General features: G+C 42.2%; 1 protein-coding gene across 1 annotated transcript in view; it reads left to right on the plus strand.

Annotated features, from left to right (window-relative positions):
- Positions 1-22910, plus strand: part of LOC115141494 (glutamate receptor ionotropic, kainate 4-like) — a 209416-nt gene that overhangs the window by 154626 nt on the left and 31880 nt on the right. The window contains exon 10 of the mRNA XM_029680400.2: positions 13724-13831. Coding sequence (XP_029536260.1) covers positions 13724-13831 — 108 coding nt within the window. The remainder of the gene's footprint in view (positions 1-13723; positions 13832-22910) is intronic.

The raw sequence follows: 22910 nt of genomic DNA on the forward strand, positions 1-22910 counted from the left end.
GGCGGTGAGCTTTACACTTCTCCAGTCAAAGCTTGGCATTGTGCTAGGTGATCTTATGCTTGTGTGTGGCTTCTCAGCTATGGAAACCCATTCCGTGAAGCTCCCAACAAACAGTTATTGTGCTGATGTTGCTTCCAGAGTCAGTTTGGAACTCGGTGTGTGGGTGTTGCGACTGAGGTCAGATGAGTTTTACGCGCTACGTGCTTCAGCACTCTGCGGACCTGTTTTGTGAACTTGTGTGTCCTACCACCTCACGGCTGAGCCGTTGTTGCTCCTAGACATTTCCACTTCACAAGAACAGCACTTACAGTTGACCGGGGCAGCTCTAGCAGGGCAGAAATTTGACAAACTTACTTGTTGGAAAAGGGGCATCCTATGACAATGCCACGTTGAAAGTCACATCTCATCAGTAAGGCCATTCTACTGCCAATGTTTCTCTAGAGAGATTGCTTGGCTGTGTGCTTGATTTTATACACCTGTCAGCAACAGGTGTGGCGGAAATAGCCAAATCAACAAATTTGAAGGAGTGTCCACATACTTTTGTATGTATAGTGTAACCACTAGCTACGTGTAGCCTACTTGGACACAGGGTCCCCACATTTCCCATTCTCCCCACGCCGAATAGCCTGAAGCCAAAGGGCTCTTCTCGCAGGCTTTATTTCCCTACGTGGGAACATTGCAACATGTAGATTTTTGATCTGGTTACTACATTGAACAACACAGCAGCTTTTTCAGCATGTTTTGTTATTTCTGAATAACTAAAAATCTATGACAAAATTTGCTCTTTTACAATGGGGCTCAATGGGAAAGAATGTTTTTTTTTTAAATCGACTCTGAGTATATGGCTGCCATTTTCACCCCATTCTGGAACTTTGAGGGTTTATGAAATAGCCACTCTAGTAATTTAGTAGGATCTCCATGGGTATGACTTACTTGACAAACTGTATGTTAAAGGTTAACAGTACCAGTAGGCTTAGTAGAATGGTTGAAGGGGAACAACTCTAGCTAGCTGCTATATAGTTACTTGCCCTTGTAATCCACACAAGCAAGGTTATTCACAAGTAAACCCAACAGAGGAGAAGATTGAAAAAAAGAGGAAGGCCTTTATCTCTCCTCCACTCTGAGAACACCGGAAAGAGGAACTTTGCATACGTGGGCCACTTTAATCTACATCAAATGATTTGAGTTCTGTTATTTACAGAGCTTCTGCACTTCTAGAGTAAACATCCCCATTTTGCATTCCACTTTTTTTATATTGGATTTATTTACTTTTTCCTGTCGACGGCGTTCCCCGTTTATTACGCCAATCTGCCTTTCTTCTCCGCTCTCCTTTATCACCGGAGAGAACTATCTCTGACTGCTGCTGCTGCACAGGGAGGAGGGGAGCTTGACATTCCGCACAGGCAGACAGTACAGGCAGACAGTACAGGAGCAGGCCACTTTGACACTGTGAAAAGATCAGACCTCATGACGGTTCCATGTGGCGTAGTCGCCCACGACTAATCCGGAAAATGAGCGTCTCTTTGAGCAGGACTGACAGATGTGGCTTGGGCTAATGCGCCGGTGTGGTGGCTGGTGTTCGGGCTGACACCGTCACAAAGTGTCAGGGACCAGAAGCTTAACTCGACACTATAGTGCTCTGAGGGCTAAGCCGCTCCCATTCAAGTTCCCCAATTAGGTACTCTCTGGGTGACATCTTCGTGTGAAAGGACATGTCTTTTTTAGTGTGCTGCTGCTATCCCCAGTTACTATCTGCACACCTGCACAACGCTCTGAGCTGAATGAGGCACAGATAGAGCCTGATTATGTAACAAATACTTTTTTAGAGCTTGAGAAGAGGTGGCGATGAATTACATGAAGGTTTCACAGTTGCTATGTATTCGGTTTCATTCATTGATACTGGCACAGCAGCCAAAGACAGTCATTTTATACAGGAAAATGATGGGTTTTTGGATATGTACTATGCCCTTGAGAATTGTCTTGGTATGAGACGCAAGTACAGTAGTCAACAGTATTGAACAAGTAGCACTAGCCTCCTGTACAGTATTGAGAATGGAACAAGTAGCACAAGCCTCCTGTACAGTATTGAGAATGGAAATAGCCTCCCGTACAGTATCGGGAGTGGAACAAGTAGCATTAAGATCACTTGTCAAGGTCCAACCGAAATTTGACTTCTGCTTTTAACCCAACCCCTCCGAAAGACACACATATACAGGCTTTTGGAGAGGTGCGGGGCTGCCGCACTGGGTGCCCGGGAAGCTGCTGTTGTGGGGGCTTAAGTGCCTTGCTCAAGGACACAATGGAAGACAATGTCATCTAGGATTTGATACCAGCAACCCTCCGGTTGCCAGCTCATTTCCCACCAGATTTTTCCCATCAGACACAGGATTTGAACTGGCAACCCTCCGGTCGCTGGCTCGCCTCTCAAACCAGTAGGTTACCTGCTGCCCCGAATCTGCAGTAGAGGTGGACTTGGGAGAGAAAATTAATTCCTGGCCTGTCGTCTTATCCTGTCAATTTATTTGCCTGTACTGTCCTGATCCCACAACAATTCTATAACCCGGAACTTTCCTGTCCTGTCCCGATAAAAATCACTCCCATCCCATGCTCACTTTTTACTTACAGAAATAGGAAATAACTTCCTCCGTTAGCTGCTTGTCTGTCTGTCCACTGCTCTGCGTGGGAGTAGCCATAGCAACTGGTCCATTTGCCTGCTTCTCAGTACTCACGAGATAGTTGTCTGCACACACAGCTAATAATAAGCACATTTTCTGATTTTGGTAATGAAGGCAGCCCTTCTACTTACCCAGAATTGGATGAACTCATAGATATGTATGTCTCCGCATGCATTTAATTTTGAAGTTATAATTGGGCTTGACCGGTAGCGTTGTTGGTAGTAGAGCAGCTATGCCACTTCAGGCCTCTTGTACCACTCTCTGGTTGGTATGTGATTAAGCCACAGCATTTTTTACAAGCCGTGTACTTGGTTCTGTTGTTGTCAAAGACATCTTTATCAAATTTAGCTAAAACATTGCTCTTTCCTTCCATTTGTTAGTCATGGGTTGACTTGTGGTTACAACTGGAGGGAGGCACGAGAGTGAGCGACAGTGAGCCGACTAGTCCTGTACTTCCCGTTCGATCCTATCTCATGACTTTCCCTCCTGGGTGAGGATCAAAGCGAGCCCCCCTTCTCTCCCACCAGAGAGGAAGTGTGCCGGTTTGATGACTTTAACGATCGGTCGTAAACTTTCTCTTTCTAGCCCGGCAGTATGGAGAATGGAATGTCTGAGTATTACAACAGAGAGAGACTTTGCAGTACTTCACCATGAAAAGATTGGACATTGAAACAATATTTATTAACATAAAAATGTGGGAAATTGTTGGTGGGGCTCCAAACAATAATCATGTCAAATCAGTTGTTGTTTTGTGATATCATTAAGGACGGTATAACTAAATAACTGTAACTCTACAAATGTATACGTCCCTGTTATCAAATTTACATATAAATGTTGCGGAACTTATATGATTAAATATGAAACTATTTGTGAGAAGATGAAATGTGATTTTAGCATTCTACATGAGATAATTGTTTTTCATATAGACTTTCGAAATGTACATTAGACCAGAAAATGTGGACGGAGGCTACACATTGAAATGGTTGCAATTTAGATACAGACCAAAACATGCCGAGTTGCTGCTGGTGTGTAAAGTGGTCCTAGCTGTTCCCTGAATAATCAACCATTGAGACCAAGCAGGCGGACAGTGTTGAGCCGGACGTCATGAATGGTTAGACTCTACCAGACCAGAAAGCATGGAGCAGGGGCTACACATTGAAATGGTTGCAATTTAAATACTGACCAGTGTGACCGTCAGCGTGAGCTGAATGTTAAGGAAATGGTAAGACTGAAAAGAAGGCGAAGACTATACCAAACATTCTCAAACATTCTCAGTCTCCAGCTGGGTAATGTAAAGTAGTCTAGAACTTTGACCAAAGACAAAAGGAAGATCTTAGCGAACAACCATTGGTACATTTCTGAAGGATCCAGTCTAATGAACTACGAAAGCCTACTACTACAACTACAAAGGACATTGTGAGACTGGTGGACAACCAGAGACTTACACAACCAAAGACTTTCTCTCGAACGACTCCTCATAGATGGACCGGGCGATTTCAACACAGAAAGATGACAAAGACATACAAGCATAAATATATACATTGCAATTATTTTCAAATGAGCGGTTGTTCATGTGCAAAGTATTCACATTCCCATGAGCATAGTTTTCCAACTGTATGTACGAAGGGTCTTTCTTTCCCCACCCCTTTCATTGTGTAACAAGCCATCATATCGGGTTAGTCCACTAGAGACGTTTCATTGCATTATATTAGTAATCAATTCAACCTATATTGTGTGTGTTTTATGTATTTCTGTGTGATTTAGTTAGTTAGTAAATAAATAATTAAGCCAATTTGTGTATCGCTGAATCATCATTTAGACTAGGCTTCGTGCAGATTTGAAGTCAACGACGTTCAGAATGAGGCTGATATGAGGTTAAAAGAAGAAGAATAATGAATGAATGGTATAAAAACAATATATTCTAGAGTTAATTTGGGAAATGGTAACTCACTAAACAAACTTTTTCCGTGGTGCCCCAAGATTGCTAATGAGTTAATTGTTACATGATTCATTTAATCACATAATAATTAAACATAGTTAATTGATTTGATAAAATAACCGTCATCACATTAATGATAGTCACGACACCGTCCTGTCCCAAACGTGACTCTAGAACTTGACTCCCATTCCTGCCAGAATCCCGCGGGACCCACAAGACTCGTGGGAGTCCTTTTCCCATGTCAACCTCTAGTCTGCAGGACAGTTCTGAGAATAGAACAAAACGCACTAGCCTCCAGACAATATTAGCCAAATACCTTTTTCCTCAGAGTGAACCTAAACATATACTGTACTTTAAGTCCTAGCAGGAGACAGAGAGCATGTGTACGCAGGCACAGCCACTCATTGGCCCTTGAGGAGTCCATCTCTACACCCAGTTTGACCACATACCACACAAAGTAATCCTTTATCCACTCACATTCACTAGTTTCCAGCTCAAAGAAAGAGAAGGCACTTTCCTCCAGCTGAATGTCATCATCTGGCAAGGTCTTTACCCAACTAATGAGATCGCTCCTGCTCCTCGCGCTCCTCTTTCTTTCTTCCCCTCTGATGTGAGGGCAGTGTTCTCCCTCTTTCCCTCTCTCTATCCCTACTTGCTCTGTCTCTCTCTCTCTCCCTCTCTCCTCTTTCCCAGAGTAATTGTGATGGAGCTGAAAGTGCTTCCATGGGGTCAGTGTTGGCTTTGAGAACAGCATATGTTTCCTCAAAAGAGATTCTGCAGACGCTTTCATCCCGTCCTTTGATTCTGATTTCAGAGATTAAAGATTAAGTCCGACTGTATAGCTCTGTGATTTTCCTGTGTGTTTTTTGCTAACTGTAATTAAGCTGTCTGCTAGCTGTCTCTGAGTGAACATGGTTTTAATGCAGATTACAGTGCAAGTTTTGGACCACACTCACAGTGTCCTATGTGTCTATCTGGCCCGTTTCTCCCCCTTTCCCTCTCTGGCTCGGTCTCTCTGAGACATCATACTCGTTCCTATTTTGTTTTTGTCCATTTGTAGGCAGATTGGAGATGGGGAATAGATCAAAAGCAGAATGGATGAGCTGTTTTGCAAGATCCCCCAGCCTTAGCGGATTTCAAGGCTGGCTGAGACTTTGTGTATGTGTGTGGGTGGGTGTGTGAATGTGTATGCGTATGTGCGCATGCATGTGTGTGTGTTGTTGTCTGTCTGTGACCTTATATTTTGCAGTCCTATTAGGAGCCAGGGCTTAGTAGCAGAGCCACACTAATATAGGCATAGCAGTATATCCGTTGCATAGACAGGTGTGTGTGTGGGGCCCGGGTACTAGTGTTTCCTCCACTAGAAGTTCATATAACATGCTCCCATGAGAAGCAGGGACCCTTCAGCAATGTTGATCCCCTCAGTCTGCTGCATCCTGTAGCACTTTATTTAACCTCTGTCTCCAACTAAGACCTGGTCCTTATCCATTCCCTGCTTCTGTGTGGCCCAAGAATGGATCCAGAGAGAGAGACATTTGCTGAACAATCAGCTGTTTGTGGTCTGTGGTTTTTAAGGGACAGTGATTGGGAGGGCATTGTGTGTGTGTGTGTGTGTGTGTGTGTGTGTGTGTGTGTGTGTGTGTGTGTGTGTGTGTGTGTGTGTGTGTGTGTGTGTGTGTGTGTGTGTGTGTGTGTGTGTGTGTGTGTGTGTGTGTGAAAAGGGGAATGGCCTGCGGCTCAGAAGTGCGCTTTGAAGTGCTCAGGCGGCTGCTCGGCTCCCTCTCTCAAACCAGCGCTCGTGCTCGTTATACCAACAGAGAACGTGACACCGCGCCCACCACACCGATAATGCCAAATAATGAATGTGGGAAACTGTCTTTTGCATCGTGGAACTAACAATATATATATTTTTTTTTTCGCCTAGTAGGCAGTGCAAATTGAAATTTTTATTGTATTGAAAGGTCACGTCGTGAAAGCACATAAACGAGCCTGACCTTTTGGGCTGGCCTTTCCTTGACTGGTGTGGTCATTACTAGAGCGGAAATATAACAAAACCAAGTCAGCCGCACGCAAACACACGTAGAACGTCTTTATTCTCTATAGCATACATTTCCACTAATGGTTTTTGAGATAACATTGTCTTTGTGTGCCTGGCGCTATTTTCATATGGAGCCATCTTCATTATGCGAAGCAAAGTGTACATCTCTGTGTTAGCGAGGCAGCGTTTATTTATGCAGTGATCCACCATCTTGCTCCTGGAGAGATGCAGTACTACAGGCACACCTGGGACCTGTACAATAGGGAACACCGTACCAAGCATTTCTTGCTCAGTGGTTGAAAAAGTACCCTATACTCATACTTGGTAAAAGTAAAGATACCTTAATAGAAAATGACTCAAGTAAAGTGAAAGTCACCCTGTAAAATAGTATTTGAGCAAAAGTCTAAAAGTATTTGGTTTTAAATATACTAAAGTATCAAAAGTAAAAAAGTAATAATTTCAAATTCCTTATATTAAGCAAAACAGACAGCACAATTATCTTGTTTTTTAAATTTACGCCTAGCCAGGGGCACTCTCCAACACTCAGACATAATTTACAAACACAGCATTCGTGTTTAGTTTGTCCGCCAGGTCAGAGGCAGTAGGGATGACCAGGGATGTTCTCTTGATAAGTGCGTGAATTGGACCATTTTCCTTTTCTGTTAAGCATTCAAAATGTAACGAGTACTTTTGGGTGTCAGGGAAAATGTATGGAGTAAAAAGTACCTTATTTTCTTTAGGAATGTAGCAGTTCTTTAAAGTATTTTTACTTACTTTACACCACTGTTCTTACTGGACACACGTTTCTTACTGGACAGGTTCACATAGTACCTCTCATTCTGTTTCATGCCTAATGAACGAACAGACAGACAGACAGACAGACAGACAGACAGACAGACAGACAGACAGACAGACAGACAGACAGACAGACAGACAGACAGACAGACAGACAGACAGACAGACAGACAGACAGACAGACAGACAGACAGACAGACAGACAGACAGACAGACAGACAGACAGACAGACAGACAGACAGACAGACAGACAGACAGACAGACAGACAGACAGACAGACAGACAGACAGACAGACAGACAGACACCTACCTACCTACCTACCTACCTAGCATATCCACCATCATAACCCAAATCCTTTAGCTAGAGAGCGACGGCTTGGAGTCTACATTACCCTATAAGAAACTTGTCGCGTAGCAGTAGCACCATAGCATAATATAGGCATTTGTCGGAACACAGCCCTGCTTGCCATGTCCTAATGGATATGCTGTGTCTTTCAAAGTGAAATCTAGGAACAGTTTCTTTCCCTTGTGCTAGGGCCCTTATCTTGGACCTATACGCTGTAATTTCAGGTGCCAGAGTGAGCTTGGGGTAATCCTTCACATGCTCCACTCTGCTTCCCTGCTCTCTTCCTCTTCTCCTCACATCTTTCCATTGATTTGTTCTCTTCCTTTCTCTCTGCACTCTGCTCTGGTTCCTAAGTAAATGACTGCCACTCCTGGCTAGGACACTAATCTCCTCCTTTCACTCAATTCAATTTAAGGGATTTATTGGCATGGGAAACATATGTTAACATTGTCAAATTGAACTAGATAATAAGAAAAAGTCAAATAAACAATAAGAATTAACAGTAAACATTACACTCTCTTTCTCTCTCTCTCTCTCTCTCTCTCTCTCTCTCTCTCTCTCTCTCTCTCTCTCTACAGGTGTAGCTGTGCAGTAGGAATATTATGCTACTGTCAACATAGGAAAAAGGGTTGCGATAACTCAATTTGGAACACTTTGCTCAATCACTATATTTTAATTGTATTTTTTTAAGGGTTCTGATTCCACATAATTGGATCTTCAGGTGGCGTATAGAAGCAGTTTGGGGTTTGAGTGACCACCATATTGTGCTTAGGCAAGATCGATCGTCGTAATGATCGACACGCTCTCTCAACCTCGGGGAAAAGTTCTAGCAACACACTCAAGGCCAAAAGAATAAGTTGTAACACCGTGTGACAAAGGAGCTACAAGGAAAATAACATATCGTTTGACGCTGATATTATATGTACCTGTCTGTGAAGAGGAATGAAAGACAATGGTTACACCTCCGATTCATCATACTTCATTTTAATTAGCAGGATATGGGTGCCACTTAGAAAAAATACTCCCATTTACCTTGGCCAGTCCTCATGTCATGTTCTGGATTGTTGAAACGGCTGTTTTTAGTGCCACTCACAGGTATTGATAGAGTCAGACAGGGAATATGGAGGAGTGAGGACATTGAACTGTTTCTAATGGCAGATTGTTTGAATATGTATCAAATTGTCAAAGTTTGACCGAATAGCTAAAGGACCATAAGTTAAGGTTGTGTTAACCCAGTGGGCTAAAGCCCAGGCATTCGCTCTGGGAGCTTACATGACTATTCAGGTATCAGGCTTGGCGTCTAATTAAACAAGCATAAGGTAGTTCACCAAACCACTTCTGTCTCATAGGCACACTAGATATACACGACAGTCAGTATCTGGTGTGACCACTATTTTCCTCGTGCAGCGCGACACATCTCCTTCACATAGAGTTGATCAGGCTGTTGATTGTGCCTAGAAGGACAGCATCCCGGAGTCGCCGTTCAAAAGGTTGGGGCCACTTTTTGAAAGAAAAACAAAATAAAATTGTCCATTAAAATAATATCAAATTGATCAGAAATACAGTGTAGACATTGTTAATGTTGTAAATGACTATTTGTTAGTGTAATTTAATCATGCCAATGTGCTTTCATCAATTGAAAACCCTTAATCTATTTTATGAGAATTTCAAAGATTTCTTGTTTGCATAAAATCGACGCAGACCAGTCTTTCAATAATAGGTAATAGAATTTATTCTCGGAGCCCGCTGACACTTAACCACGAACAACAGTTTATATACAGATCTTGACGTCATTTCATTGCTTTAACAGAATCCCCTCGTCTCGACCGGGACAAAGTGAGGTGAAAAGTTCATTCTAACTTACTAACACACTCCGAGATAACTTTTGACCCCTCAACATTATCAATCACCACTGAGCTGACAGTTCTAATTAATAGAAAACTTAGGAATGCACTCACTGTCTTATCTAAAAACCCCAGAGCTAAGTTTCTGTAGGGTCAACCATAGGCTAACGACCTTATTTGTTTACACAGTCCCCAACCCATTCGTTTCTTCCTAGTTGGAATGGTGTTCATTAACTTTAATTACTCCTTGTCCGTGTCACACAATCCCTTCTTATGAACTCATATTGTTAATCAGATATAATAAAACAGAGTATAAGTTTTACTTAGTTACAGTTCCATTTAAAATGATTTGTTCAGTCATTTAATCATTTTCCCAACACTATTGTAGCTGGAAACGGCAGATTTTTCATGCAATATCTACATAGGCGTACAGTGGCCCATTATCAGTAACCACCAATCCTGTGTTCCAATGGCACATTGTGTTAGCTAATCCAAGTTTATAATTTTTAAAGGCTAATTGATCATTAGAAAACCCTTTTGCAATTATGTTAGCACAGCTGAAAACTGTTGTTCTGATTAAAGAAGCAATGAAGCTGGCCTTCTTTTAGATTAGAGTATCTGGAGCATCAGCATTTGTTGGTTCGATTACAGGATCAACATGGCCAGAAACAAAGACTTTCTTCTGAAATTTGTCAGTCTATTATTGTTCTGAGAAATGAAGGCTGTTCCATGCGAGAAATTGCCAAGAAACTGAAGATCTCGTACAATGCTGTGTACTACTCCCTTCACAGAACAGGGCAAACTGGCTCTAACCAGAATAGAAAGAGGAGTGGGAGGCCCCGGTGCACAACTGAGCAAGAGGACAAGGACAGTAGAGTGTCTAGTTTGAGAAACAGACACCACACATTTCCTCAACTGGCAGCTTCATTAAATAGTACCCGCAAAACACCAGTCTCAACGTCAACAGTGAAGAGGTGACTCCGGGATGCTGGCCTTCTAGGCAGAGTTGCAAAGAAAAAGTCATATCTCAGACTGGCCAATAAAAAGAAAAGATTAAGATGGGCAAAAGAACACAGACACTGGACAGAGGAACTCTCTTAATTTCTAACTGACCCCAAACTTTTGAACGGCATTGTATGTACACCATGATCAGATCATTAGGCTTGTGTGTGTTTTGTAAGTGTGTGTTTAAAGTGTGTGTTTATGGTTAGGTGTGCAGTCTCACTTGTGTCTCATCTCTACAGTATTTGTGCAAGCTGCTTTGCGCTGCATTCCCTATTGTCAAAGCTAGCTGAGTTGAGCAGAGGGCCACTCTCAGAGCAGTTCCTCCCTTTTGGCGGATGCCTGGGAACTCTTCCTGCTCTGAGCCTCCCACACATCCACGCACTCGCACAAATGAACACACACACACACGTACTCAGCCCCTCTATTTCTGTCCCGACAGCCTGCGGTGCCTCCACGTTACCCGTCCTTACCCGTCTGCCCTTCTCCTCAGTGTGGTGCATTGTTGAGCCGCTGCCTTCCACCACGACTCTCTACAGGGGAGATGCACTTGACAACTGATTGCACAAGCTGATTGCTGAACAATGTTCCGATAGATCCCAGCAATGTGCACGTTATTCTCCTCCTCTCCCTCCCCCGCCCAAACTCCCGGAAGCCGTCGGCAGCTAGTGCAGCGTTGTTACACCCCTGTTTGTATTCCATTTGTGCATGAGAAGAATGGTAAACTTTCAAATGGAATCTCTTATGTTAAGCGTGTAGGAAGGATTGGCGGCAATTTAGTTTTGAAAGAAACAACATGGAAACTTTTCTTAGCCAAGTGACGTTCAAAGACTTGAAAAAACAGGAAAGCAGCAGGAATATTGTGAATCTCCAAAAGTGCAACGATGAATCGTTGAATATGTGTTGAATGAATCACCTTGGATTACAAAGTCGTTCTATGATTTGAATCAGTGTTTCACAAATAGATGCCAGTTGATTCCAGATTATTCGTAATATGTTACAGTTCATATAAGGAATTCATTAGGCCCCAATCTATGTATTTCACATGACTGGAAGTACAGATGTGAATCTGTTGGTCACAGATACCTTAAAAAGAAGATAGGGGCATGGATAAGAAAAACAGTCAGTATCTGGTGTGACCACTATTTTCCTCATGCAGCGCGACACATCTCCTTCACATAGAGTTGATCAGGCTGTTCATCCCGGAGTCGCCTCTTCACTGTTGACGTTGACTGGTGTTTTGCGGGTACTATTTAATGAAACTGCCAGTTAAGGACTTGTGAGGCGTCTGTTTCTCAAACTAGACACTAATATACTTGTCCTCTTGCTCAGTTGTGCACCGGGGCCTCCTACTCCTCTTTCTAGTCTGGTTAGAGCCAGTTTGCTCTGTTCTGAAGGGAGTAGTACACAGCGTTGTACGAGATCTTCAGTTTCTTGGCAATTTCTCGCATGAAATAGCCTTCATTTCTCAGAACAATAATAGACTGATGAGTTTCAGAAGAAAATCTTTGTTTCTGGCAATTTTGATCCTATAATCGAACCCACAAATGCTGATGCTCCAGATACTCAACTTGTCTAAATAAGGCCAGTTTTATTGCTTCTTAATCAGGATAGTCATACAATAGTCATTTACAACATTAACAATGTCTAAACTGTATTTCTGGTCAATTTGATGTTATTTTAATGTACAAAAACTGTGCTTTTCTTTCAAATACAAGGGACATTTCTGAGTGACCCCTAACTTTTGAACGGTATTGTACATATAAAGGCCTAGGCTATAATGTGTCAGTCAGTCAAATATAGGTTGTATAATGACTAAGAATGTTCCGGGTGACGCAGTGGTCTAAGGCTGTGCCACCAGAGATTTTGGGTTCGAGCCCAGGCTCTGCCGCAGCCGGTCGTGACCGGGAGGCTCATGGGGTGACGCACAATTGACCCAGCGCTGTCCGGGTTAGGGAGGGTTTGACCGGCAGGGATATCCTTGTCTCATCGCGCACTAGCGACTCTTCTGGCGGGCCGGGCGCAGTGCACGCTGACCAGGTCACTAGGTGTACAGTGTTTCCTCCGACACATTGGTGCTGCTGGCTTCCGGGTTGGATGTGCGTTGTGTCAAGAAGCAGTGTGGCCTGGTTGGGTTGTGTTTCGGAGGACGCATGGCTCTCGACCTTCGCCTCTACCGAGTTCATACGGGAGTTGCAGCGATGAGACAAGACCGTAACTACTACCAATTGAATACCACGAAAAAGGGTGAAATAATACAAAATAAAAGATTGTTCCATTCCTCTCATTGCCTTGTGACAGTGAAATGTGATAACTAGAATGAATGGCAAGCTCGCGCATAACTAGTCAAAAATCCATTTAGACCCCACTGCTGTTGTGCCCTGACACATATGCACAACTTGACACACACGCACCAAACACACATACACGCACGCAGCCACTCTAATGCAGCCAGCCACTCACCGGCCAGGGATTGATTGGTAGGGGATGATAAATTAACCAATACCTCAACAAAAGGAATTAATCAGAGAGCCCAATGAACCATACTGCTTTGCAATTACAATGCAAATTAAAAGTTAGGCATGATGTTGCACCGCCAATGAGTGACATGCGTATTGAGGTGGGGACAGGCAGGATGGGATGACCATACAAGGCCCTGCTGGAGGAGTGCAAGGAGAAGTGGTGGAGGGGCGCCAGCCGAGCTCTAATGGTAATGAGGACATTGGCTCGCTTCAGAGAATTTGGTGTAATTGAGCTAATGAAAGCATTCTGTTGTCTCCTGATTGAACACATGCCCCAATGTATTTCTTCAAGGATCAGCATGTGTCTTTGTGCTTCATCTCTCTCTCCCTTTTCTCTCTCTCTCTCTAGTTCGCTATCTCCCCATTTTAAGGGTGACCTTGGGAAGGGCACGGTGACTGAGTGCCTTCTTAAACTGGTTTCAGCTCAGAAGAAAGAGTTTTGTCTGTTTGGCTAGTTTGATGGGCTGCTTGCTGCCTAGCCCTTTGATTAACTCTCTAACAGTTGTTTTCTCTGTGCGTGTGCGTTGACGTGTACCTGTGTGTATCCATATCCCCCTTGCAGATTGGCCAGTGGCACTCAGAGCAGGGCCTGTCCATGGAGAGGAAGCTTCCATCAATCAACGTGACCGACACTCTCTTCAACACCACCCTCACTATCACCACTATTCTGGTGAGTGAACCGTCACAGCAACACATTCCCAATGACACATGTTCTGGACACTCCACTTCGTTTAGAATGGAGAGAGTGGTAGATGTTAAAGTATAGTGACTTGGTATTTCACCATAATAAATCATGTCACCGTGTCACGCCGTCACACTCCGAATGACAGACATGTGCTGGACCACCCAATTGGTTTAGATATAGAGAGTGGTTGACAATAAGGTGTCGTGGGGTGGTATTTCACCATATAGTGCTTGCCATTCATAGAGTTGACATCTTTGTCTTGAGGGCAGCAGGTAGCCTAGCGGTTAAGAGCGTTGGGAATCCCTGAGCCGACTAGGTGAAAAATATGTCGATGTGCCCTTGAGCAAGACACTTAGCCCTAATTGCTCCTATAATAGGCTGACCACACCGCTCGTGTCGCGTGCGAAAATAAATGTAGAAATCTATGTTATTCAATTATTGCACCCACAATGCTCGCTCGCGTCAACAAGCGTCTGCGTTGCCAAGGACTAAAATAGAACTCCTTTCTATTTCTGACGCAGATCGCGCTGCAAGTCCTGCTTCTCCCATCTCCTCATTGGTTTATAGAAGCAGGTACCCACGTGCCATCGCCTCATTGGTTATACCCACATGGGTGATTGAAAGACGAACTGTGTTGCCGGTCGGTGTAGTAATACTATGAAAGTTCAGATGCCAATCCCCATATAAGTTCAAAGATGAAAAAGCCTGGAAGGAGGAGAGATGACTAGAAACGATTCGGTTGACTGTGTTATGTGTGGATTAATTGTCGGTGTAGAGAGGACCTTGTGCATTTCAGGTAAAATAACAACTCAATGTTTATATCCCAGGACAAATTAGCAAGCAACAGCCACCTAGCTAAATAGGACAAATTAGCTAACTAGTGCAAGCTAACTAGCTAAATTGCCATAAATGTTTCATGCTTTTCAACCTGTTCCCAAATTAATGTAATTGGTTCAGAGTTTGTTTTGATATTTTAACCTGCGTGTTGTGATCGTGTTGTTGGGTGTAGGTGGATAAAATAAATGTATGCACGATGGCGCATGTGCGCAGCCAGTTTGGGTTCCGTGTAAATCGTTCTGGATTAGAGCATCTGCTAAATGACTCAAATGTAAATGTTGATATGCCCCGACTCTGAAGGCTTCCTTGATGTAAATACAGTCTCATCCTCGATATACACTCAGAAAGGCGTATCGCTGGTGTGCTTAGTCGGCCCAGTTGTTTAGATACTATCTATAAGGCTGTACACTTAGCAATTAAAAATGTAACCAGCTGTTACGATGAGGGAGAGAGAGAGAGAGAATATTATGGCAGGCCGTGTGAGGTGCTACGTGTTAATTTCATTAGATATAGAATCATCCAGGCAACTTTCAAAAGCCACCGAGGAGCAATTTCGTCGCTATCACAACTCATTCATCAAGCCGTGATTGCTGTGTCACGTTTTATCTCTGCCGGTAGGGGCGGGCTAGACGTTGCAGTCTTGGGCAGCTGCAGTGCGGAGCGGCACCAGGAGGATTACAGTACAGTTCCGCATCACCATCCCAGTGGCCTATGTGCCTCCGAGAGCTGACGAAATACAGCAAACATCCTTCACCTCTGAATTGATTTATTTTTGTTGATTTTGCACCTCCACAGACCACTAACGTTACGTTGTAATCCCTCTTTTTGTCACCGATTTTAGTTTTATCCATCCTTTGAATGTTAGTGAAAGAAATACCTGCGACAGCTCTTCCGCTGTGCCACTAGGCGAGGTGATATTTCTGAACTCCTGATTGCTCCGGGAAGATAATAGAGGCTCGGCTCTAAGTTGATTAGTTTTAAAGTCATTTTTGATTGGCTGGCTCAGGCCTGTTCAGGAGAGCGAGTGTAAATAGTACTTAAACCTTGGAGTCTTTAATAGGGAAACTGCCACGTCCATTCTCGATATTACAACAACAAAGAAGTTACTGCAAACAACAAACACTGTTTTTTATTCCCTCGGACATCATTGCACAAGCACAATAGAACAACAGCATTCAGGTAACTGCCAAAGCAATGGAATAAAAGTATACTGAAAGCCAGTACTTCCACACAGGTGTGGTTCCTGAGTTAATTAAGCAATTAGCGATCCATCATGCTTAGGGTCATGTAAAAAAATTAAAAAAGGCTTCATGACAATGCCCCCATCCACAGGGCACGAGTGGTCACTGAATGGTTTAATGAGCATGAAAACTAAGTAAACCATATGCTATGGCCTTTTCAATCACCAGATTTCAACCCTATTGAACACTTATGGGATATTTTGGAGTGGCGCCTGAGATAGCATTTTCCACCACCATCAACAAAACACCAAATGATGGAATTTCTTGTGGAAGAATGTTGTTGCATCTCTCTAAAAGAGTTCCAGACACTTGTAGAATCTATGCCAAGGCGCATTGAAGCTGTTCTGGCTCGTGGTGGCCCAACGCCCTATAAAGACACTCTGTATTTTGGTTTATTTTGTCAGTTAACTGTATACAGCAATTTTTTGGACCATGATGCGCAAAGCTCCCCACCTCTGCTTCGTCAATAAATAAATAAAATAACATTGACCGTGGGGCGGACAGTGGCGCTGTTTCCCCCTACTGCGAATTCCATCTTTAAATGTTTGCTTCAGTCTACTTTTCACTTTTGAGACTCTTTCATTGGTTCCATTGTGCCAGTCCTGCTCAATCAAGCCCAGCTAAACTATTTGAAAGATTTCAGGCATACAAGCTTAAGAAGATGGGCAAGGGTAATGATACATTTGTCTTTCTCGCTCTTTCACACACAACCAATTTTCAGAATTTCTAGTCTCTCACCAATCGCGACTGCCACGCACACACAAGGTTATACACTGATTATACCAAACATTAGGCACACCTTCCTAATATTGCGTCGCCCTCAGAACAGCCTCAATTCATCAGGGCATGGACTCTACAAGGTCTCGAAAGCGTTCCACAGGGATGCTGGCCCGTGTTGACTCCAATGCTTCTCCCAGTTGTGTCAAGTTGCTTGGATGTATTTTGGGTGGTGGACCATTCTTGATACACACGGGAATCTGTTGAGTGTGAAAACCCCAGCAGTGTTGCCAGTGGCGATTTTAGCATGTAAATCTTGGTGGGGCAAAAAATAATAAACAAGTGGGATGCATGCCAGCAAAGCCACTACACAACACAACACTAAACAATACATTAAATGCACTATAATGGTGACAAACGGTGACCACAAACTGTTAGGGCCTACATAAATCTGTCCCAACAACAGTACCAACATCTTAACACTGCTACACCTGGCTATCAGCGGAGCATTTTCTGTCAGCGAAACATTTCATTCAGCCTCCTTTACGGTCTTAAAAAAAATAGCTGATATGGCTGACTTGCTTACACAAATGTGATTTCTAATGATTTCTAAACTATGGCACAAGGGAGTTAAAAATCTGAACTATCGGTAGTCTAAACTGTGGCACAAATTGACTAAACTTTTTGTAAATTAATAGAGGCGTTTTCAGTCTGAGAGTCTCTCTTCTCTGGCACTAGAGTCCTGCATCAGGCAACAACAAAAAACTGTCGGTGGTCCTGTAGTTAAGAGAGAACTTGGGGAAATACAATGGGGAAATTACACTTTACATGTGGACTGACGATTTTCGAAAAATAGGCAGAGTGGGCTTTTGGTTTCTCTCCCTCTAAAAACAGAAATATCCTCTAAAAACAGAAATATATAATTATAAATAACAAACTGTCTTTTTTTACAAATTAGTAAGAATGTCTTACCCTGTGTTCAAGAATGGCGTTTTCCCCTTTATTCAGATTATAACCGCTCCCTTTCGGTATCTCCAAAATATCGTTATTTTTTTATTTAATCCACCAGAAAAGACAGAACAAATAATACAACAAATATTGTGGTTAAAAACACTTAATCAATTGGAACCTTTATCAAGTGGAAGGGGGAAAAAGTAAGGAACTTGTCTGTTAGCCCTGCATTAACTTCATATGGCTGCAGGGGCAGTATTGATTAGCTTGGATGAAAAGGTGCCCATTGTAAACAGCCAGCTCCTCAGTCTCAGTTGCTAATATATGCATATTATTATTAGTATTGGATAGAAAACACTCTAAAGTTTCCAAAACTGACAAAATATTGTCTGTGAGTATAACAGAACTGATATTGCAGGCGAAACCCTGAGGAAAATCAAAACAGGAAGTGGCTTCTATTTTGAAAACGTCATGTTCCATAGCCTCCCTTTGCTGGATTTAAAGGGATATGAACCATATTCCTTTTCCTATCGCTTCCTCAAGGTGTCAACAGTCTTCAGATATTGTTTCAGGCTTTTATTTTGAAAAATGAGCCAGAACAATATCTTCGCGTCAAGTGGTCACATGAGTTTTGCTTGGGCAACAGAATTTGGACAGCCATTGTTCTTTCCCCTCTCCTACTGTGAAAGACATTTGTGGTTGATATATTATCGATTATATATTTTAAAAACAACCTGAGGATTGATTATAAAAAACGTTTGACATGTTTCTGTGGACATAATGGAAACTATTTGGAATTTTCGTCTGCGTTGTCGTGACCGCTCTTTCCTGTAGATTTCTGAACATAACGCGACAAACAAACGGAGGTATTTTGGATATAAAAATCATCTTTATGGAACAAACGGAACATTTGTTGTGTAACTGGGAGTCTCGTTGAGGGAAAACATCCGAAGATCATCAAAGGTAAACTATTAATTTGATTGCTTTTCTGATTTTCATGACCAAGCTACCTGATGCTAAGTGTACTTAATGTTTTATCGTGCGATCGATAAACTTACACAAACGCTTGGATTGCTTTCGCTGTAAAGCTTAATTTCAAAGTCTGACACGACAAGTGGATTAACAAAAGGCTAAGCTGTGTTTTCCTATATTGCACTTGTCATTTCATGAATATAAATATTTATAGTAATATTTATTGTATGTAGCGCTATGCTATTCAGCGGTTGTTGATGACACTTATCCCGATAGGGAGATTGCAGCCATAACAAATTAAAAACCAAAAATTGGTTAAAGAAAATGGTGATTAATAAAAATATATACCCGTTTCATTTAAGTACCCCCAAAAATTACAGCTGTGACATATAGATTGCAAAATAGTTGGGAAGAGATTTTCGATGTACTGATTCCATGGCACATGGTTTATGAATTGACACAAAATTATGCCGGATTCAAAACTCTGAATTGTATTTAAATTATTATACAAAATTCTTGCAACCAATAAAATTGTATATATATGGGGGATACAACCTTCCCAGTTCTGCAGATGTTTTTAAAGCTAGAAACCGCCTCTTAATGAGTTCTGATCTGTGAACCAACGTTTATTATTATTATTGTTATTAACCCTCTATTATAATTGTATAAAAGCCCTTTATATGCTGTGTTTTTATTTAGGGTAGTGATGGACAACTGGAGGCATTTTGAAAACATGTTTTCAAACACTTGTTTTTCACAAGGGCTATTCGCAGGACAATAGATACAATGTGGTCCCAAAAACACCTCTCTGACATAGGTTCCAGCAAATCTCTTGATGATGTCCTTGAATGTCTTGCCAGCTTTGAACAATGTCTGGGCCTGAGCCTGCAGCACGCAAAGTTCTTTGTCAGACGAATCATTGAGTCGAAACTACAGAACAGTACAAAATAAGAAAGCACACATGGTTAATGTTCTGGGAAAAATGAAATATATAAATATAAAATGTCTTACAGAGCCTTTCCATAAGTCCACTCAAGTTTCTTCAATTGTTTTCTGACTGTGATGAGAGTGATGTTGATGTTGTGCCCGTGATGCCAGCTGATTCCAGATTGCCTTTGCCAATTGCTCATCATCTTTAACCGTCAGTGAGTCGATGGCTTGAATAGTCTCGCTGCAAATGGAATACAATGTAAAAATGTGCAGCATATAGTAAAGACCAGCAGTCGATTTATTTAAGCATTATTTTCAGCATTATTAGGCCTACTTTAAAGTAGTGTAGCCTACTGTACCTGTTCATTTTCCTGGGCATTCGCATTTGGTGTAGCACAGGCGAACAGCACTGTCCGTGACCATAATCCCCAAGTCTAACAGTATTTTACCGACATGTTTAATTATTCAAGGGTCCTTTCTCTTCTCTGTACTGGAGTTCTTTTAAGAATACAAAAGAGGCCATCCACCCTTGATGGGCTAGCAGCAGGACAATAGACTCTTACGGAGTCCACCAAATGTATTGTTTTCTGGATGGATCCATAACAAATTACTATGGGAATAAATATCACTGAATGACAGAAATATTGGAATAAGGTAGCCTAATGAAGACAACAAATTGTTGCTTACTGGAACACCCAAAGTCATCCAATTGTTATAATAGGATTTGGAGCAATAGCCTACCCGCGTGTGGTCAACTATTTCAGCACCATTTTGTGCTGCTCTGAGACAGGCATGGGGACTGGTCTTGATAAATCAATTAGATTTTTATTGTCACTGAATCACCATTTGGGTATTGGTTAGCCTACAATTAGGGTGTGGAAATGTTAGGATAATTTTGCTCTTCACTCGCAGTCACTTAGTAGCCTACTCCCGACCGGTCATGTTGTACAGCGCCATATTTTCCTAATGGAAACCCTGAGGGTTTAATTTTTCCCTTTTCTTGGCATAAAAACACCATAATATTAATCAAATTAATTAAGCTACATTTCTTAAAATCAATCCCATATACTATGTTCTTGCAAAAAAAGGTCTAGTACAGCCAATATTAAAAACAGTCAAATGCTTCTCAAAGATGCCCTCTGGTGATCAAACTAGCACTAACTAGCCATTAATGGCTGACACTTAAACAATATGCCATAGAATTATGCGGCAGCCTGCAAGCTGTGCTTCAGTTCGACGCAACTTTTGAAGGAAGAACCACTGTACTGTCCCCACAAGTGACAGAACACTGAGCTAATCATGGAGCAACTAGAGAACATTACCAACCTGCATTTACATTGTTTGCAAAGAATGTGGGGCTCAAAACAGGCTCTGTCCCACCTTTCCTGAATGACGGGTTGCCATTGAGTGTTGCGGTTCTTGATACACTAACCGGTGCGCCTGGCATCTACTACCATACCCCATTCAAAGGCTCTCGAATATTGTGTCTTGCGCATTCACCCTCTGAATGGCACACACACACAATCCATGTCTCAATTGTCTCAAGGCTTAAAAACCCTTCTTTAACCTGTCTCCTCCCGTTCATCTCCACTGATTGAAGTTGATTTAACAAGTGACATCAATAAGGAATCACAGCTTTCACCTGCATTCATCTGGTCAGTCTATGTCATGGAAAGAGCATGTGTTCTGTTTTGTATACTCTCAGTGTATATTAGAGTTACCAGTTTGCTATAGGCTCAGGACCACATAATTGTATTTGCTGGATGATGGGGGGTATTGTGAGGGGGTTGTGACAGCTCCTTGAACTAGACCCAGGTTCAAATAGTGTTTGTTTTCTTTCAAGTACTTTGTATGTTTGATTGAACCTGCCTGGAGTGCCGAATGGGTGGTGTTTGCACTTTTGGGACTATGCCATTGGTTCCATTTTGCCAAGGAAACGCAATCAAGTGCAGTGAATACTATTCGAACTCAGGTATGATGTGATACACCTTCGAGATCGCAAATTTTCTCACTGTCGTGTGATTGTTTAAGTTTCTAGGCTCAGCTCGGGGTGATGTTTCCCCCTGGTACAGATATATGACCAGCTTTCTCTCCCCCAATACTAATCTTAACCATTTTTTTAGAAAGTGTACCTGGCATGGGTAGAGTAAGGTTCTAATTGTGTGGTGGGTGGTGGGGGGTCATGGAAGACTGGGAATATTCAGCTGAAGTTATCTGCACCCAACCAGACTCCTGGCAATGGAAAAAAGGGAGCCTGTTTTTAGAGATACAGGAATTCTGCATTTCTTCATAGCTTGAAATTCAATATTTCATAGAATTGTCTGTGGTATATTACAAAAGGTAGATCGAATTTTCCTGTGATTTCAATGAATGCTTCTGACATTGGTGTATGTCAATAGATTGGTAAGCATTCACAAACAGTGGTGAATTATGCAACATTAGGAGTTAGGCGTGTCAACACCACAAATACCCTGTCAAGCACATCCGTGGTGAGAGAGAATTAAAACTTGGACAACTGTGACTGACCCAAAATTAAGAAAAGCTTTGACAATGTACAGACTCGGTGAGCAAAAATATTAAACCCAACCAAATCATGAAAAAACACATATAATTACTTGGAAAGAATCAACAAAAATGGCACAAACTGGAATGTTATTTGGCCTTAAACAGAGAATACACTGTGACTGACCCCAAATTAGTTTTGACTATGCACAGAGTCAATGAGCATGGCAATGCAATCGTGAGAGGCTGCCTTAGGCAGACCTGGCACTCAATTTTTATTTATTTGAACTAGACAAGTCAGTTAAGAACAAATGCTTATTTACAATGATAGCCTACCAGGGAAGAGTGGGTTATCTGCCTTGTTCAGGGGCAGAATTACCCATTTTTACCTTGTCAGCTCAGGGATTAGATCCAGCAACCTTTCGGTTACTGGCCCAGCGCTCTAACCACTAGGCTACCTGCCGGCTACCTATTTTCCCTCAGGAGAAGACCGGCTATGTGCCCACTACACATTAATGAGCTCAAACCGAGCTGCACTTCCTAACCTCCTGCCAAACCTCCATATATATATATACAGTCGGGCAAAAAAGTATTTAGTCAGCCACCAATTGTGCAAGTTCTCCCACTTAAAAAGATGAGAGAGGCCTGTAATTTTCATCATAGGTACACTTCAACTATGACAGACAAAATGAGAAAGAAAATCACATTGTGGGATTTTTAATGAATTTATTTGCAAATTATGGTGGAAAATAAGTATTTGGTCAATAACAAAAGTTTCTCAATACTTTGTTATATACCCTTTGTTGGCAATGACAGAGGTCAAACGTTTTCTGTAAGTCTTCACAAGGTTTTCACACACTGTTGCTGGTATTTTGGCCCATTCCTCCATGCAGATCTCCTCTAGAGCAGTGATG

Source organism: Oncorhynchus nerka, linkage group LG14 (genome assembly GCF_034236695.1).
Source record: "Oncorhynchus nerka isolate Pitt River linkage group LG14, Oner_Uvic_2.0, whole genome shotgun sequence".
NCBI classification, from domain to species: domain Eukaryota; kingdom Metazoa; phylum Chordata; class Actinopteri; order Salmoniformes; family Salmonidae; genus Oncorhynchus; species Oncorhynchus nerka.